Source organism: Nerophis lumbriciformis, linkage group LG21, assembly GCF_033978685.3.
Source record: "Nerophis lumbriciformis linkage group LG21, RoL_Nlum_v2.1, whole genome shotgun sequence".
Lineage (NCBI taxonomy): Eukaryota > Metazoa > Chordata > Actinopteri > Syngnathiformes > Syngnathidae > Nerophis > Nerophis lumbriciformis.
This window is the reverse complement of record NC_084568.2, coordinates 11,311,692-11,332,622: the sequence shown is the minus strand read 5'-3', so window position 1 is coordinate 11,332,622 and position 20,931 is coordinate 11,311,692. Positions and strand designations below refer to the sequence as shown.

The 20,931-nt window shown below is 41.8% G+C and overlaps 1 protein-coding gene across 1 annotated transcript; it reads left to right on the top strand.

The window, feature by feature from the left end:
- The first annotated feature begins 958 nt into the window (after positions 1-958).
- On the top strand, positions 959-18,553 carry dnase2 (deoxyribonuclease II, lysosomal). Its single transcript, XM_061983078.2, has 7 exons — positions 959-1,103; positions 1,404-1,498; positions 7,162-7,333; positions 7,510-7,603; positions 7,665-7,829; positions 11,844-12,038; positions 18,069-18,553. Exons 2-7 carry the CDS (start codon positions 1,404-1,406, stop codon positions 18,431-18,433), a joined length of 1,086 nt encoding a protein of 361 aa, XP_061839062.1. The 5' UTR covers positions 959-1,103; the 3' UTR covers positions 18,434-18,553.
- Positions 18,554-20,931: the final 2,378 nt, after the last annotated feature.

The following is a 20,931-nucleotide window of genomic DNA, read 5'->3' as shown; positions in this document are numbered from 1 at the left end:
AATAAAAGTCACGTTACTTAGCCAATAAACGTTATCTTACATTCAAAACTTACCGTTCTTTGTGCAACTTCAAATGCCGGACGAAGTTGGAAGTTGTTGCCTCTCCATCAGTAATTTTCGAACCGCATGTGTTGCATACTGCAAACCGTTTTGTGTTGACCACCTCGTAATTTTTATACCCAAACGAAAGTATTTTAGGTATCATTTTTTGTTCACTGGCGTGTGGTTTGGACCTGTCTTCTTCGTTGGTTGTCCTGCAATTTGATTGGATGAATGCTGTGTGATGAAAACAAAGTATATCTAATTTGATTGGCTGTTGTACTGAGACCACATCAGCTGACACACGCAACGCTGATAGACAAGTACACGATGAAAAATACGGAGCGCTCCCGAATAACTTTTTCATCTTTGGGTTTTGGGGAAAGTAGCAAGTCATGTCAAGTCATGTCAATTCAAAAGGCTCAAGTCCAAGTGAAGTCACAAGTCATTGATGTTAAAGTCTAAGTCGAGTTGCAAGTCTTTTTACATTTTGTCAAGTCGAGTCTAAAGTCATCAAATTCATGACTCGAGTCTGACTCGAGTCCAAGTCATGTGACTCGAGTCCACACCTCTGGCTTATACGGATACTGAGTAAAAGTAGTAAATGCACAGAAACACATGTGCGCTTAGCATTGCTACTAAGTAGGAGTAGTAAGTACACAGGAACACAGGAAGTACACAGGAACAAGCGCTTTTCTGCAGCATTTCTCTTCCCCAGGCTGTACTGATGAGAAGCACTGTACTAAGATAAGATGTCTCAAACAATTAAATGTATTATTTAATTTTTTATTCATTTTATTTTACACCACAGCAGAACTATTCGTGTTAAATTGCTCAGTCATTTTACAAACTGTGGCGCTGTATAGTATGCAACAGTGAAAAGTGTAACTCCGCCCAGTCGCCAGATGGCGATAGTGAGTTTGTGCGTCTAAAAGGCGCCGAAGAAGAATCTTCTACTTCCGCATTCTGCTGTCATGTACTTGATGATTTTTTGGATGTAAAAGTAGGAACTGAGAAGAAATGAACCACAATTTACATGACGACGGACAGTAAGCAAGTCAAAGGCGAGTTTCTCTCATCAAATATGAAAATTTATCGGCTAAAGTTTCCTCATAGTTGTGCTTCGTTATAACCTGCGTGTCTTGTTGACCTTTATTTGTGAATCGCTATTTTTTTTTACTTATATATTATTATTGAACGTAATTATTCAAACACTCAGTTTGAAAGTTGTTGTTGCCGCTTTTGGTTACAGGTCGTTATGCTAAAACTCAACTAGTTTCTTCTCTCAGGTGTAATGTGTTATACTGTGTATGTTTAGATGTAAAATGATGTTTGTTTATTGCAAGGTTGTCGTTTCTCCGCAGATGTTGTTTCTTTTGCTGCTCATCTCCTGCTTGCCACAAGGGGGCGACAACACTCCAATAAGTTGCTACAACGACAAAGGAGAGGCAACTGACTGGTAAGTTCACCATTAAACACTATTCCATTTAATTTAGTTAATATTGCATTATTTATAACATTTAGCATACTTGCCAACCTTGAGACCTCCAAATTTGGGAGGTGGGAGGGGGCATGGTTGGGGGCGTGGTTAAGAGGGGAGGAGTATATTGACAGCTAGAATTCTCCAAGTATTTCATACATATATATATATATTAGAGATGCGCGGATAGGCAATTATTTCATCCGCAACCGCATCAGAAAGTCGTCAACCGGCCGCCATCCACCCGATCTAACATTTGATCAGAACCGCACCCGCCCGCACCCGCCCGTTGTTATATATCTAATATAGACGATGCAAGGCATTAGTGAGGTTATAAAGCTTTTGCCTGTTAAAGAAAGGAGACTGATCCAATGCAGCACAGACATTCGCGTGCCCCGCTGTCACGACCCAGACGCACACCAGTGCGCAATCATATGGGAGCCGCGCTGAGCGCACCTCCAAGCGCGTCTCGCTGCCGGCGACGGCCGGGTATGGGCCCGACGCTCCAGCGCCATCCATTTTCAGGGCTAGTTGATTCGGCAGGTGGGTTGTTACACACTCCTTAGCGGGTTCCAACTTCCATGGCCACCGTCCTGCTGTCTATATCAACCAGGGTGAGCCCCACCCCTTTCGTGAGCGCACTGCGCGCGGAGTGACCCCTGTTACGCGCCCCCGGCAACAGGGGTGGCGGGCAGGTAAGCTGCGCGGGCGGAGCGCGCGGAGTGACCCCTGTTACGAGCCCCCGGCCACGGGGGTGGCGGGCAGGTAAGCTGCTTACCTGCTGCGCGTGACGCCGGCCGCGGCGAAGGCGGACGAGGCGGGGTGTCGGTGCGGTGGGCGCGGTGGTGACCCTGGACGTGCGTCGGGCCCTTCTCGCGGATCGCCTCAGCTACGGCTCCCGGTGGGGTCCTCTCGGGAGAAGGGGCCTCGGTCCCGGACCCCGGCGAGGCGTCCTTTTTTTTTTTTTCTTCTGTTGTGGCATATGCAGCAGGTGCCTGCTCGTTTTTCGTATGTGGGTAACAACATTTAACTATGTATATATATTTCCGAATTGGTTTAACTGCCACCCGCCTGAATCTATTTAAAATCTAATTTTTTTTAATTTCAACCGCCCGACCCGACCCGCGGATAAAATCTAATTTTTTTAAATTTCATCCGCCCGATCCGCGGATAATCCGCGGACTCCGCGGTTGTGCCCGCAAACCGCGCATCTCTAATATATATACATCCTAAAAATATGCAAACAAAACTGTGTTTAGATAATTGATACTTCAAACTTGCATAAATAAATCTTAAGGAATATAACATAACTTGGCTTCTGAGAGCTTCAAAATGTAATGAATAAAATGCTAAAGTTGTTGATAAACAAGCAATTATTTTAATAATTAAATATGGTCATTTTAGATGAATTATTATGATAATTTAAAATTAATTATTTCAAATATGTTTATTATAATGTATAAGTCTATGGCTGGATGTAATAAGGAGTCAGAAAAAATACAAATAAAAATACAATTAATTTTGATGTTTTTAGCAAAATATAGTGAACATTTTTTTTATTATTATTAATAAATATATGTATTTTTAGGTAAGATAAACATAATAATACAATTTATCTCTAGTCTGGATGATTTAGTTCTTGTCACCCTGTTGTCCTCCCGTCTTGAAAAAAGGCTGTCCTCACTCCAGCTCCGGCTGAAAATCGGGAGATTTTCGGGAGAATATTTGTCCCGGGAGGGGCGCTGAATTTCGGGAGTATCCCGGAAAATTCGGGAGGGTTGGCAAGTATGCATTTAGGCATTGCATTTATTTGATCCATTTATGTAATCCATTTATTTAGTTGTTTTTACATTTAGGCATTGCCTTTATTTAGTTATTGTTACATTTATCGATTACAACATCCATTCATGTTTCCCATTTATTTTGTTATTTTTAAAATTTATTCATTCCATTTATATAATTATTATTCCATTTATATATTGATTATTTGATGTATGGAGTCATATATTTATGTATTACATTACTTATTATTACATTATTTAATTTATTTATGTATTATATTTATTTATTATTACATGCATTTATTACATTTATGTATTTTTTATTACATTTATGTATTCCATTTATTAATATATTAAATGTATGTATTCCATTTATGTATTTTCATTAGATGTATGTATTTATTATTATATTTGTGTATTATTATTTTTAATGCCATCCATCCATCCATTTTTTACCGCTTATTCCCTTTTGGGGTCGCGGGGGCCGCTGGAGCCTATCTCAGCTATAATCGGGCGGAAGGCGGGGTACACCCTGGACAAGTCGCCACCTCATCGCAGGGCTTATTTTTAATGATATTTATTTATTTAATATTCAATTTATTCATCAATTATTTCATTTTTGAATTCCATGTATTTATTATTCCATGTATGTGTTCCATTCATTTATTTATTTATTTTTATATTTATTTCATATTCCATTTATTTATGTATTATTCCATGTTTGGATTCCATTTATTTATTCATTGTATTTATTATTTCATCCATGTAATCCATTTATTTATTTATTATTCAATTTATGTATTCCATTTATGTATTTATCATGACATTTTTTTAATACAATTTATTTATTTATTATTCCTTCCATGTATTTCTTTATTATTCCATTTATGTATTCCATTTATTTCTTTATTATTCCATTTAAATATTTCATTTATTTATTATTCTATTTTTGGATTACATTTATTTATTTATTTATTATTCCATTTATATATTCGAGTTATTTATTATTCCGTCCATGTATTCCATTTATGTACTTATTATTCCGTCCATGTATTCCATTTATGTACTTATTATTCCGTCCATGTATTCCATCCATCCATCCATTTTCTACCGCTTGTCCCTTTTGGGGTGGCGGGGGGTGCTGGAGCCTATCTCAGCTGCATTCGGGCGGAAGGCGGGGTACACCCTGGACAAGTCGCCACCTCATCACAGGGCCAACACAGATAGACAGACAACATTCACACTCACATTCACACACTAGGGCCAATTTTAGTGTTGCCAATCAACCTATCTATTTGCAAAAAAAAAATTACGTTTCTCAGTTCGAACATTAAATATATTGTCTTTGGAGTGTATTCAATTGAATATAGGTTGAAAATAATTTGCAAATCATTGTATTCTTTTTTTATTTACGATTTACACAACGTGCCAACTTCACTGGTTTTGTGTTTTGTATATGCCCGTTAGACTGTATGTCGATGTGTCATCCACTGACAAGGAGAAGTATATTTTCGACAAATAAAACCTACGTGGATATGAGTAGTGTTTTGCTGATACGCTGAGGAAGTGGGTTTCAACATTTGCACGCCAATGTGAAACGTATGGAGACAGTCAAATCACATGATAAAATAATTCCTTATTCGTGTTTGCATATTGTGGACTACATGTACCAAGTTATATGGCAATCTGAAACATTTGAAACAGTAGCCTATTGGCATACCTTGGTAAATTGTCTCCTCTTTAGTTTTGGGCGTACATTAGGCTGCTAAGCATGCTCTACTTATTTTCACCAGTATAACCATTGCTAGTGTTGGTTGTAGTTTGTTTTAGTCTTGGTTTTCTGATAGTACTGACAATAACCATATGATTGCCATTTGTTGTGATATTGTACGCAGGCATGACGTACCGTATTTTTCGGACTATAAGTCGCAGGGGGTGTGACTTATACTCAGGCGCGACTTATGTGTGAAATTATTAACACATTACCGTAAAATATCAAATAATATTATTTATCTCATTCACGTAAGAGACTAGACGTATAAGATTTCATTGGATTCAGCGATTAGGAGTGACAGATTGTTTGGTAAACGTATAGCATGTTCTATATGTTATAGTTATTTGAATGACTCTTACCATAATATGTTATGTTAACATACCAGGCACGTTCTCAGTTGGTTATTTATGCCTCATATAACGTACACTTATTCAGCCTGTTGTTCACTACTCTTTATTTATTTTAAATTGCCTTTCAAATGTCTATTCTTGGTGTTGGGTTTTATCAAATAAATTTCCCCCAAAAAATGCGATTTATACTCCAGCGCGACTTATATACCGTATTTTCCGCACCATAAGCCGCCCTGGGTTATAAGCCGCGCCTTCAATGAACGGCATATTTCAAAACTTTGTCCACCTATAAGCCGCCCCGTGTTATAAGCCGCATCTAACTGCGCTAAAGGGAATGTCAAAAAAACAGTCAGATAGGTCAGTCAAACTTTAATAATATATTAAAAACCAGCGTGATGTGGGCGCGCATGGAGTCGTATATCAACATGGACGGAGCTGCGTGAAAAAAGCCACCCGGCCTCTTCGCGTAAACTTACCTTAACCACTCGCTCATCTTTTCTTCATCCATCCATCCCTTCGAGTTAGCTTTTATGATGACGCCGGCTGGAAAGGTCTCTTTTGGCAAGGTCTTCCTTTTGAATATCACCATGGGTGGAAGTTTCTGGCCATTAGCATGGCAAGCTAGAACCACAGTGAAGGATGACTTCTCATTCCCTGTGGTGCGAATATTCACCGTACGTGCTCCCGTTGTATCCACAGTGCGGTTCACAGGAATATCAAAAGTCAGTGGAACCTCGTCCATGTTGATAATGTTCTCTGGCCGGATCTTTTTTTCAGCTATCTTGTTTTTACAATATGCACGGAAAGTAGCCAGCTTTTCTTGAAAGTCTTTAGGCAGTTGCTGTGAAATAGTAGTCCGTGTGCGGATGGAGAGATTGCGTCTTTTCATGAACCGGAAACCTGTCGCTTAGTAGGAGCCATTTTGTGGTCTTTACAGATGTAAACACACAAAGGAAATGAAACGTAATATCCGCGCGCTTCTTCTTCTTCTACGGGGGCGGGTGGTTGCTTACAGTAGAAGAAGAAGCGCTTCCTCTTCTATGGGGGCGGGTGCTTACCTTGGCGGTTGCTTGCGTAGAAGAAGAAGCACTTCCTCTTCTACGGGGAAAAAAGATGGCGGCTGTTTACCGTAGTTGCGAGACCTAAACTTTATGAAAATGAATCTTAATATTAATCCATATATAAAGCGCACCGGGTTATAAGCCGCACTGTCAGCTTTTGAGTAAATTTGTGGTTTTTAGGTGCGGCTAATAGTGCGGAAAATACGGTATGTTTTTTTCCTTCTTTATTATGCATTTTCGGCTGGTGCGACTTATACTCCGAAAAATAGGGTACTTCTTGTGTAAAACGTGTTGCTTACAGATTTGTTATTGACAAAACGCTTGTCTATTGAGGTAGTATGGTCCCAGCACCTCAACCCCTAATAAGAGGCAGCGGAAGTTTTGAAATTCCTTGGATCGAGCTGGATTCGGCTATGTATCTGGCAACTTCAGTCAGGGAGAAGGGGAGGGGACTACAGAATTTTGACCATGATTGCAGTACCATTTCTGGCCATTTTTTTTTATTTTTACATATGGCTCCTTTTTAAATATTACATTTATTTATTTAACATTCCATTTATGTATTCCATTTCTTGATATATTAGTCCATGTATTTATTCCAAAGACTCTTCCATATCAATGACAGAGCTGGCTAACAAGTACACCTGTCATATTTATCAACACGACGCTGACTCAGGTTCTACTTGTACAAACTGCCGAGTCACCACGGCGGGGAGTCCTCCCATGGAGGTCTGACATATCTGCTGATGGACGAGGGCAGCTCAGGCTGGAGTAGCGGCAAGTGGGGCGTGAACGACACCTCAGGAGCACTGGGCATGACTCTGGGACAACTGTACTCGCAGGGAAAGGTACTCTTTTGTTTACCTTCTTAAAGCTGTTTGTTTGTATGCTAGCGATAAAAAAAAAAGAAAAAAAAAAGCGATACTTCTTCTGCAACTACTTGGTATCCGATCTTTTCACAAAGTCCTGATTGCTGAGAACATTTTCACTTCACTTCCTGTTGCCAATACTCTTGTTTTGAAAGGACTACACAGAAGTGGCCTACATCCTTTATAATGACCAAAAGCCAAAAGGGGGCGCTGGAGACAAATATGGTGGCAAAAGAGGCCACACAAAAGGTGATAAAAAAGCATGTGGAATCTATGAGAAGGTACATACGTCAACATTACCTGTCCTCAGGTGTGGTCCTGCTGGATCACAATCAAGGCTTCTGGTTGGTCCACAGCACCCCCAACTTCCCCCCTGTCCGTGACGCCGGACACTTCCGCTACCCTCACAGCGGCACCAAGAACGGCCAGAACTTCCTCTGCGTCACGTTCCCACTGGAACAGTTCCTCTCTATTGGTAAAAATCACAACACTATTGGTAAAAAAAACACGATTAGTAAAAACACAACACTATTGGTAAAAAACAACACACTATTGGTAAAAAAAACAACACACTATTGGTAAAAAACAACACTATTGGTAAAAAATACAACACTATTGGTAGAAACAACACACTATTGGTAAAATAAAACAATCTAATGGTAAAAAACAACACACTATTGGTAAAAAACAACACACTATTGGTAAAAACACAACACTATTGGTAAAAACAGCACTATTGGTAAAGACACAACACTATTGGTAAAAAACACAACACTATTGGTAAATACACAACACTATTGGTAAAAACACAGCACCATTAGTAAAAACACAACGCTATTGGTAGAAAACAACACACTATTGGTAGAAAACAACACACTATTGGTAAAAAACCACACACTATTGGTAAAAAAAAACAACACTATTGGTAAAAAAACAACTTTATTGGTAAAAACACAACCTTATTGGTAAAAAACACAACCCTATTAGTAAAAAACACAACACTGTTGTTAAAAACACAACACTTTTGGTAAAACACCACACTGTTGGTAAAAAACAACACTGTTGGTAAAAAAAAAAACACTATTGGTAAAAAAAAACACTATTAGTAAAAACACAACACACTATTGGTAAAAAAACAACACACTATTGGTAAAAACACAACACTATTGGTAAAAACACAACACTATTAGTAAAAACCCAACACTTTTGGTAAAACACAACACTGTTGTTAAAAAACAACACTGTTGGTAAAAAACACAACACCATTGGTAAAAAAAACACGATTAGTAAAAACACAACACTATTGGTAAAAAACAACACACTATTGGTAAAAAAAACAACACACTATTGGTAAAAACACAACACTATTGGTAAAAACACAACACTATTAGTAAAAACACATCACTATTGGTAAAAAACACTATTAGTAAAAACACAACACTATTGGTAAAAAACAACACACTATTGGTAAAAAAACAACACTATTGGTAAACACACAACACTATTGGTAAACACACAACACTATTGGTAAAAACACAACACTATTGGTAAATAACAACACACTATTGGTAAAAAACAACACACTATTGGTAAAAAACAACACACTATTGGTAAAACACAACACTATTGGTAAAAACACAACACTATTGGTAAAAACACAACACACTATTGGTAAAAAACAACACTATTGGTAAAAAACACAACACTATTGGTAAAAAACAACACACTATTGGTAAAAAACAACACTATTGGTAAAACACAACACTATTGGTAGAAACAACACACTATTGGTAAAATACAACACACTATTGGTAAAAAAACAACACACTATTGGTAAAAAAACAACAGCACTATTGGTAAAAACACAACACTATTGGTAATACACACAACACTATTGGTAAAAAACACAACACTATTGGTAAAAACACAACACTATTGGTAAAAAACACAACACTATTGGTAAAAAACACAACACTATTGGTAAAATAACACAACACTATTGGTAAAAACACAACACTATTGGTAAAAAACAACACTATTGGTAAAAAACACAACACTATTGGTAAATAACACATTACTCTTGGTAAAAACACAACACTAGTGGTAAAAAACACAACACTATTGGTAAAAACACAACACTATTGGTAAAACACACAACACTATTGGTAAAACACACAACACCATTGGTAAAAACACAACACTATTGGTAAATAACAACACACTATTGGTAAAAAACAACACACTATTGGTAAAAACACAACACACTATTGGTAAAAAACAACACTATTGGTAAAAAACACAACACTATTGGTAAAAAACAACACACTATTGGTAAAAAACAACACTATTGGTAAACACACAACACTATTGGTAAAAACACAACACTATTGGTAAATAACAACACACTATTGGTAAAAAACAACACACTATTGGTAAAAACAACACACTATTGGTAAAACACAACACTATTGGTAAAAACACAACACTATTGGTAAAAACACAACACACTATTGGTAAAAAACAACACTATTGGTAAAAAACACAACACTATTGGTAAAAAACAACACACTATTGGTAAAAAACAACACTATTGGTAAAACACATCACTATTGGTAGAAACAACACACTATTGGTAAAATACAACACACTATTGGTAAAAAAACAACACACTATTGGTAAAAAAACAACAGCACTATTGGTAAAAACACAACACTATTGGTAAAACACACAACACTATTGGTAAAAAACACAACACTATTGGTAAAAACACAACACTATTGGTAAAAAACACAACACTATTGGTAAAAACACAACACTATTGGTAAAAAACACAACATTATTGGTAAAAAACACAACACTATTGGTAAAATAACACAACACTATTGGTAAAAAACACAACACTATTGGTAAAAAACACAACACTATTGGTAAAAAACACAACACTATTCGTAAAAAACACAACACTATTGGTAAATAACACATTACTCTTGGTAAAAACACAACACTAGTGGTAAAAAACACAACACTATTGGTAAAAACACAACACTATTGGTAAAACACACAACACTATTGGTAAAAAACACAACACTATTGGTAAAAACACAACACTATTGGTAAAAAACACAACACTATTGATAAAATAACACAACACTATTGGTAAAAACACAACACTATTGGTAAAAAACACAACACTATTGGTAAATAACACATTACTCTTGGTAAAAACACAACACTAGTGGTAAAAAACAACACTATTGGTAAAAACAACACTATTGGTAAAAACAACACTAGTGGTAAAAAACACAACACTATTGGTAAAAAAACCCACAACACTGTTGGTAAAAAACAACAACACCATTGGTTAAAAAAACACAACACTATTGGTAAAACACACAACATGATACGTTTCCTCTTTTTATCAACAACTTTACACTCAAGGTCTTTTCTGCCTATTCTACTTATTGTATATACTGTACTGTATTCACTTTGGCGTCTACTTACACATCATGTTGTGTACTTACTGTATATACTCTGTTGTGTACTGACTGGTGTGCACTGACTGTTGTGTACTTACTGTTTTTTTGTTCTTCCTATGTTGTATACTGATTGTGTTGCGTACTGACTGTAGATACTCTGTTGTGTACTGACTGTGTTGTGTACTGACTTAGTTGCGTTCTGTACTGACTCTGTTGCGTTCTATACTGACTGTGTTGTGCACTGACTGTATATACTATTTTGTGTGGTGACTGTGTTGTGTAAATGATAAATGGGTTATACTTGTATAGCGCTTTTCTACCTTCAAGGTACTCAAAGCGCTTTGACAGTATTTCCACATTCACCCATTCACACACACATTCACACACTGATGGCGGGAGCTGCCATGCAAGGCGCTAACCAGCAGCCATCAGGAGCAAGGGGTGAAGTGTCTTGCCCAAGGACACAACGGACGTGACTAGGATGGTAGAAGGTGGGGATTGAACCCCAGTAACCAGCAACCCTCCGATTGCTGGCACGGCCACTCCACCAACTTCGCCACGCCGTACTGACTGTATATACTCTATTGTGTACTGACTGTGTTGCACACTGACTGTATATACTCTGGTGTACTGACTATATACTGTTGTGGACTTATTGTGTTGTGTACTGACTGTGTTGCACACTGACTGTATATACTCTTGTGTACTGTCTGTATATACTGTTGTGGATTTATTGTGTTGTGTACTGACCGTGTTGTGCACTGATTGTGTTGGGTACTCACTGTTTTGTGCACTAATTGTGTTGTGCACTTACTGGGTTGTCCACTTTCTGTGTTGTGTACTGACTGTATATACCCTGTTGTGTACCCACTGTGTCATGTACCGACTGTGTTGTGTACTGAATGTGTCGTGTATTGACTGTGTTGCGTACTGACTGTATATACTCTGTTGTGCACTTACTGTGTCGTGTATGGCAAGAAACACGGATGAAATTGTGTATCTTTTGACACCAGGAGAGCAGCTTCAGATCAATCAGCCGACAGTGTACGACTGTGACGTCCCACAATCCTTTGCGCCGTCCGTGCCAGCTCTGGCTGCCCTGTGCAACAACAGTCACGTCAAGACGGCGTCCAATCGCAGCGTCACGCTGACCTCCAAGGGCGGCACCGACTTCATCAACTTCGCCAAAGGACCCGCTTTTAACGACGGTACTTGTTTGAATACGTCGGCCTGGTCCGCCTCTAATTTGTTTCCCACAGGAAGTCATGGAAATAGAAATAATGCTTTGTCGCCGTACTACAAAGTTTCTTAGTTTTTAAAAGTAGAAAGAAGTTAGGCAGTAGAGATGCGCGGTTTGCGGGCACAACCGCGGAGTCCGCGGATTATCCGGGGATCGGGCGGATGAAATTAAAAAAAATTAGATTTTATCCGCGGGTCGGGGCGGGTGGTTGAAATAAAAAAAAATTTGATTTTAAATAGATTCAGGTGGGTGGCAGTTAAACCAATTCGTAAATATATATACATAGTTAAATGTTGTTACCCACATACGAAAAACGAGCAGGCACCTGCTGCATATGCCACAACAGAAGAAAAAAAAAAAAAGAGATGGACACTTTTACGGAGCGGAGAAGGGACGCCTCGCCGGGGTCCGGGACCGAGGCCCCTTCCCCCGAGAGGGCCCCACCGGGAGCCGTAGCTGAGGCGATCCGCGAGAAGGGCCCGACGCAAGTCCAGGGTCACCACTGCGCCCACCGCACCGACACCCCGCCTCGTCCGCCTTCGCCGCGGCCGGCGTCACGCGCAGCAGGTAAGCAGCTTACCTGCCCGCCACCCCCGTGGCCGGGGGCTCGTAACAGGGGTCACTCCGCGCGCTCCGCCCGCGCAGCTTACCTGCCCGCTACCCCTGTTGCCGGGGGCGCGTAACAGGGGTCACTCCGCGCGCAGTGTGCTCACGAAAGGGGTGGGGCTCACCCTGGTTGATATAGACAGCAGCTAGGACGGTGGCCATGGAAGTTGGAACCCGCTAAGGAGTGTGTAACAACCCACCTGCCGAATCAACTAGCCCTGAAAAAGAATGGCGCTGGAGCGTCGGACCCATATACCCGGCCGTCGCCGGCAGCGAGACGCGCTTGGAGGTGCGCTCAGCGCGGCTCCCATATGATTGCGCACTGGTGTGCGTCTGGGTCGTGACAGCGTGGCACGCGAATGTCTGTGCTGCATTGGATCAGTCTCCTTTCTTTAACAGGCAAAAGCTTTATAACCTCACTAATGCCTTGCATCGCCTATATTAGATATATAACAACGGGCGGGTGCGGGCGGATGCGGTTCTGATCAAATGTTAGATCGGGTGGATTGCGGATGGTTGACGACTTTCTGATGCGGTTGCGGATGAAATAATTGCCTATCCGCGCATCTCTATTAGGCAGTGTTCACGTGGACTGACGGTGTATCACATTGTCGCACTTTAAAGGGGAACATTATCACCAGACCTATGTAAGCGTCAATATATACCTTGATGTTGCAGAAAAAAGACCATATATTTTTTTAAACCGATTTCCGAACTCTAAATGGGTGAATTTTGGCGAATTAAACGCCTTTCTAGTATTCGCTCTCGGAGCGATGACGTCACATCGGGAAGCAATCCGCCATTTTCTCAAACACCGAGTCGAATCAGCTCTGTTATTTTCCGTTTTTTCGACTGTTTTCCGTACCTTGGAGACATCATGCCTCGTCGGTGTGTTGTCGGAGGGTGTAACAACACGAACAGGGACGGATTCAAGTTGCACCAGTGGCCCAAAGATGCGAAAGTGGCAAGAAATTGGACGTTTGTTCCGCACACTTTACCGACGAAAGCTATGCTACGACAGAGATGGCAAGAATGTGTGGATATCCTGCGACACTCAAAGCAGATGCATTTCCAACGATAAAGTCAAAGAAATCTGCCGCCAGACCCCCATTGAATCTGCCGGAGTGTGTGAGCAATTCAGGGACAAAGGACCTCGGTAGCACGGCAAGCAATGGCGGCAGTTTGTTCCCGCAGACGAGCGAGCTAAACCCCTCTGGATGTCTTGGCTCACACCGTCCCTTATGCCACCGAAGATGATCAAGAGAAGAATATCGACCCTAGCTTCCCTGGCCTGCTGACATCAACTCCAAAACTGGACAGATCAGCTTTCAGGAAAAGAGCGCGGATGAGGGTATGTCTACAGAATATATTAATTGATGAAAATTGGGCTGTCTGCATTCTCAAAGTGCATGTTGTTGCCAAATGTATTTCATATGCTGTAAACCTAGTTCATAGTTGTTAGTTTCCTTTAATGCCAAACAAACACATACCAATCGTTGGTTAGAAGGCGATCGCCAAATTCGTCCTCGCTTTCTCCCGTGTCGCTGGCTGTCGTGTCGTTTTCGTCGGTTTCGCTTGCATACGGTTCAAACCGATATGGCTCAATAGCTTCAGTTTCTTCTTCAATTTCGTTTTCGCTACCTGCCTCCACACTACAACCATCCGTTTCAATACATTCGTAATCTGTTGAATCGCTTAAGCCGCTGAAATCCGAGTCTGAATCCGAGCTAATGTCGCTATACCTTGCTGTTCTATGTTTGTTTGTGTTGGCTTCACTATGTGACGTCACAGGAAAATGGACGGGTGTATATAACGATGGTTAAAATCAGGCACTTTGAAGCTTTTTTTAGGGATATTGCGTGATGGGTAAAATTTTGAAAAAAACTTCGAAAAATAAAATAAGCCACTGGGAACTGATTTTTACTGGTTTTAACCCTTCTGAAATTGTGATAATGTTCCCCTTTAAGGACATTAAGGAGCAGGACACAAACGTTAGCTAAATTAGCTAATGCTAATGCTACCTGTGTAGTGGATTTACATAATTCCCCCACGGAACTTCAGTTATTGTCAGAGAGTTCCGGTCGGACGAGTTTTCGTAGGTTGTTGCACTAAAAAGCCATGGATGTAAAGATACTGCTCCTTTGCTGGTTTAAAAACAAAGTCTGGATGTCATTCAAACAATTAGCTCCATCTTTCGAGTCCCGTCCTGACACGCTACATTGGCGACCCTGACATCAGTCCCGCTGAAGTTTCTGAGACTGAACAGAACATCGAACAAAGCGACATTGGCAAATCCCGCCGTTCTCAATATGCCAGAGATTTGGTAGAGACTCAGCTCGCCCTCTGTGGTATTACAGACGTTGCCACGCAGTATTACCACGACGTGTCAGCACTTGGGAGCTCCACTGCAGCCAGAGCAGTAAGCTTCATTACATCTCCTCCGGCCCTGGATAAATATGCGAGGCTTGTGGCTTACGGCCCACCGTTGAGGCCTGCAAACCACACCCCCATTCGGGCATATGGCACAAAAACCATGGACTTGTGTTTCAGGGGTCAACGGTTTATGTGGAACTTCGTCACATGTATTTTTCACTCCTTGCCGCCCTACTGGCTGCTCGTAGACGTCAAGAACGACCGCCTGATGGATTCATTGACCTAGTCTTCACGTGTGTTTGTGTCAAGGAGACATACAACGGTCTCTCCAGCCTGCTCTCTGAAGGCAACAAATACCAACAGCTTCTCGGTGGGTTTCCCGGTCTGACACAGCCCACCTTCTCGGCTGCCACAACTAAACACGAGGTCGAGCATCACAAAACCAAAGGCAACCCCCCATCCATGCTACGGTCCGACTGCTCAACCCGTAGAGACTGGCTGCTGCTAAATCTGAATTTGCCAATATCAGAATCAGAATCATTTTTATTGCCATTGTTTGAGAACGGGTTCACAAACTTTTTCTTGGTGCAATCGTGCAACATAAAACATGTATAACACAGAATAGGTAATAAAATGAGCTGTAACTGAGCTATCAGATCTTGTTATTGTTCATGTGCCTGATGGCCGAGGGGAAAAAACTGTTCAGGTGGCGGGAGGTGTGGGTCTGGATGGACCGTAGTCTCCTGCCTGAGGGGAACGCCTTGTTATCATTTGCCATTCAGACATCTAATGGGCCTCGCCGCTCCACATGGTCCCGAAGCCAGACGGTGCGACGACTGCCGCCGCCTCATTGATGCCACCAGGCCTGACCGCTACCCAGTCCCCCACAACCAGGACTTCTTTGCACATCTGGTGGAGAAGTTCCTGTTCTCTAAAGTGGACCTTGTAAAGGGTTACCACAAAGTCCCTGTTTACCCTGCAGACATCCCTAAGACGGCTGTGGTGACTCCTATGGGGTTGTTTGAGTTCCTCAGGATGCCTTTCAAGTTGAAGAATGCGGCCGTCAAAGGAGGAAGTTGTTACTGCCTTTCCCCGCCCAGCCCAAGGACTCAGAGAATTTCTCGGGGTGGTTACATTTTACCACCGATTCATCAGTCAGGTGGCCCACATCTTGCGCCCGCTGTACGAGGTCCCAAAAGCAGGACCTCCAACCAGAATGTCGACTCGCCCACCGGAGTACACCACAGACAGCCGACACATCTCGGACAAGTCAAACATTGTCGCCGACTGCCTCTCCAGAAGGATTATCAGCACGGTGCAGTTGGGTCTTGACTACTCGCGTACGGGTGCGGAATAGGCCTCTGACCACGAGTTTCAGATGCTCAAAGGTTCGGACACTGGACTGCGCCTAGAGTAGGTCGCGGTCGGTGACCCAGGGCTCAGGCTGTGGCCCGAGCTCTCAACTGACCAGCCTAGACCCCTAGTCCCTTTTGGCTGGCAGTGGGTACGGGTGCGGAATAGGCCTCTGACCGCGAGTTTCAGATGCTCAAAGGTTCGGACACTGGACTGCGCCTAGAGTAGGTCGCGGTCGGTGACCCAGGGCTCAGGCTGTGGCCCGAGCTCTCAACTGACCAGCCTAGACCCCTAGTCCCTTTTGGCTGGCAGTGGGCTGTTTTTGAGGCGATCCACAACCTCTCCCATTCGGGCAGAAAGGCCTCAGAAGTTAGTCTGGAGGGGGGCTGAAGAAGGACGTACGGGCCTGGGTAGACTCATGTGTGGCCTGTCAGCGTGCAAAAGTGCACCGCCACACCAAGGCCCTGTTTGAGCAATTTGCTGTCCCTAAGAGAAGGTTCGACAAATCTTAATACCGATCTGGTGGGCCCACTAACCCCTTCACAGGTTTTCACCTACCTCCTCACGATGGTGGACAGGACGACCCACTGGCCAGAAGCCGGTCCCCTCGCGTCAACATTGTTCACTTACGTGGCCTGGGCGTTCATCAGTACGTGGGTCGCAAGCTTCGGAATTCCTTACGACCTCTCACTTACCAGGGTGCACAGTTTACCTCAGAGATCTGGAACGGGGTGCCCGGGGGTAAAGCTGCACCCCACAACCGCATACCACGCCCTGTGTGACCGATTCCACCGCTCTATGAAGGCTGCTCTGCGTGCCGGTTTGACCAATGGCAACTGGGTAGAGAAACACCCCTGGGTCATGATAGGCCTCAGAACTGCCCCCAAAAAAGACCTACAGTCCTCGTCTGCCGAGCTTGCCTACGAACAGGTGCTGCGAGTTCTGGTGGATTTAATTCCGGATGCCAATACACTCTGGTCTGCGGCCAGACAGCGGTCTTCCCTGTTGAAGCCCACCTGTCCCTACATCACAGCATGGCATCCCTTTATCTCGGGTGCCACCCTGCTTGTGCTCAGCGGTTTTCGTCTTCCTCCTTCATGACGCCCACCATGGACCGATGCGCCCTATACTTTCCCCCCTTACGACGACCCGTTTAAGGTCCTACAGCACGGGGATAAGAGCCTGGTCGTGGACGTTGAAGGCAGACCTCAGACTGTTTCCATTGATACGATTAAGACGGCCCACATGGATGTTTGCAGGCCATTGGATAGGCACAGGCCCAACGCTGCGGCCAACCCCCATGCCCTACACCCCTAATCCGGTCAGGGTCCTCTCTGCCCTGTCAGCGCCATGGCCCCCCCAGCCCTGGGAGCCGTCTAGTTGCACCCGCTACGTCCCTCCCACCCTCAGCCCCTGCCGTCTGTACCTGCCGTGGTCGGGCCATCCTCCCACGTCTGCAGCTGACGTACGGATGGTTGACAGAGCTTCAAGCCGCATGTTAAGATGTGTAGTGAAGCTTCTAAAGAAAACAAACACATTTAATGGTATACACAGGCCGGGTCATATTACCGTTTAATCAAAAAGTGGACTATAATAAAATGTATTTATTCTTAATAAAAATAATGTCTTATGGGTTAAAACAAACATGACCTCTCTGCCCATCCAGACTTGTACCAACCGTGGGTGGCCCCCACCCTGCAGTCCGACCTTCTGGTCCAGTTCTGGCACAACACGCCAGGTACCCTGCCCTCGGACTGCAAGCGAGGCTGGAAAGTTCTGGACATCTCACAAGTTTCCCCAAACGGCACCTTCATCTTCAAAAGCACCACGGACCACTCCAAGTGGGCCGTCAGCGTCAAGGCGGCGGAGGCGGGGGGAGGGTGGGTGTGTGTGGGCGACATAAACCGCAACAAAGCCGAGGAGAAGCGAGGCGGCGGAACCGTGTGCCAGCGCCATGGCGCCGTGTGGAAAGCGTACCGAAACGCGGCACTGGAATGTCAGGCGTGTGAGCACGGAACTATCAAGTGTTGACTTGCTGGAAAATTTAAATTGTTCGATTTCCTCATTTTGCTTTTTTTTTAAGATCATCTGAAAAGTGCTTGTTTTTTTTTATAGATATTTTATCATTCACATTAAAATGTTGCTGTCTGACTATCTATGCTTGAAAAATATAAAATGGTCTTTTTCAAAAGAAAGAAAACAACTTTTTTTTTTTAATTAATTTTTTTTTTTTTATTACAGACAGTTATTCAGTATGTATAAAAATACTAATATTTAAAGTTTAAGATTATAATAAAATATTTTATTATTTTTCCAGATATACATACATATATATATATATATATATATATATATATATATATATATATATATATATATACATATACCGTATTTTCCGCACTATAAGCCGCCCCGGGTTATTAGCCGCACCTTCAATGAATGGCATATTTCAAAACTTTGTCCACCTATAAGCCGCCCCGGACTATAAGCCGCGCCTACGCTGCGCTAAAGGGAATGTCAAAAAAACAGTCAGATAGGTCAGTCAAACTTTAATAATATATTAAAAACCAGCGTTCTAACAACTCTGTCCTAAAATGTACGCAAATGTGCAATCACAAACATAGTAAAATTCAAAATAGTGCAGAGCAATAGCAACATAATGTTGCTCGAACGTTAATGTCACAACACACAAAATAAACATAGCGCTCACTTTCTGAAGTTATTCTTCATTCGTAAATCCTTCGAATTCTTCGTCTTCGGTGTCCGAATTGAAAAGTTGGGCAAATGTGGGATCCAAAATGGCCGGTTCCGTCTCGTCGAAGTCATCGGAGTCAGTGTCACTGTTGTCCAGCAGTTCTGTGAATCCTGCCTTCCAGAAAGCTCGGACCACAGTTGTGACCGAAATATCTGCCCAGGCATTTACGATCCACTGGCAGATGTTGGCGTATGTCGTCCGGCGCTGTCTCCCTGTCTTAGTGAAGGTGTGTTCGCCTTCTGTCATCCATTGTTCCCACGCAGTTAGCAGTCTAGCTTCGAATGCCCTGTTGACACCAATATCTAGCGGCTGGAGGTCTTTTGTCAATCCACCCGGAATGACGGCGAGTATTGAATTAAGCGCGTAAGCGTGTCTCTTAATGTGATGTTATGAGCTAGCAAATATAACAACTACACTACCCAGCATGCAACGATAGTGACGAGCATGCGCGGTAGCCCTGAGAAGCGTTGTATGCTGGCAGTTAGAATGTGGTTATGAGCACGCTGTGAGTAAACGTTGAGAACTCAGTTAACACGCCTCGTCTGCATTATTTATAATTAGACAGACAACACACTTAATAGGAGCCATTTTGGGGTCTTTACATAAACACACAAATGGAAATGAAACGTCACATATCCCAGCATGCACCGCACGCTTCTTCTTCCGGGGCGGGTGGTTGCTTACAGTAGAAGAAGAAGCGCTTCCTGTTCTATGGGGGCGGGTGCTTACCTTGGCGGTTGCTTGCGTAGAAGAAGAAGCGCTTCCTGTTCTACCGGGAAAAAAGATGGCGGCTGTTTACCGAAGTTGCGAGACCGAAACTTTATGAAAATGAATCTTAATATTTATCCATATATAAAGCGCACCGGGTTAAAAGCCGCACTGTCAGCTTTTGAGTAAATTTGTGGTTTTTAGGTGCGGCTAATGGTGCGGAAAATACGGTATATATATATATATATATATATATATATATATATACATACATACATACATACATATATATATATATATATACATATATATATATATATATATATAAAACCACACACAATATATGTGTATATATGTATGTATATCTATATATACATACACACACTCGCAAATATTAATGTATACACATATATAAACATCAATATATATATATATATATATATATATATATATATATATATATATATATATATATATACACACACACTTGTATACACATACATATATATGTACATACATATACAGTATATACGTATACATACATATCCATATATACATGTACATATATATATATATATATATATATATATATATATATATATATATATATATATATATATATACATATACATATATACAGTGTGTATATATATATATATGTATATATATATATATCGTGTATATATATATATATATATATATATAGAGAGAGAGAGAGAGAGAGAGAGAGAGAGAGAGAGAGAGAGAGAGAGAGAGAGAGAGAGAGAGAGAGAGAGAGAGAGAGAGAGAGAGAGAGAGAGAGAGAGAGAGAGAGAGAGAGAGAGAGAGAGAGAGACTGAATGCATGTGTGTTTATGTAAGCTCCCAGGTCTCTGGTGGGCGAGATACTTTTTTTGATATATAAACTAAATATTGACAGTGTCCAACAAAAATAATGTATCAAAAAGTTTTATGTTTTCCTTTTTGGTCTTCACCCAACAATTCGGAAAAAAAAATAAAATATATTTTTTTCCTTGTTTGGTTAAAAATCTAAATATTTGCACATGCAGTACATGTTTTTTGACAGT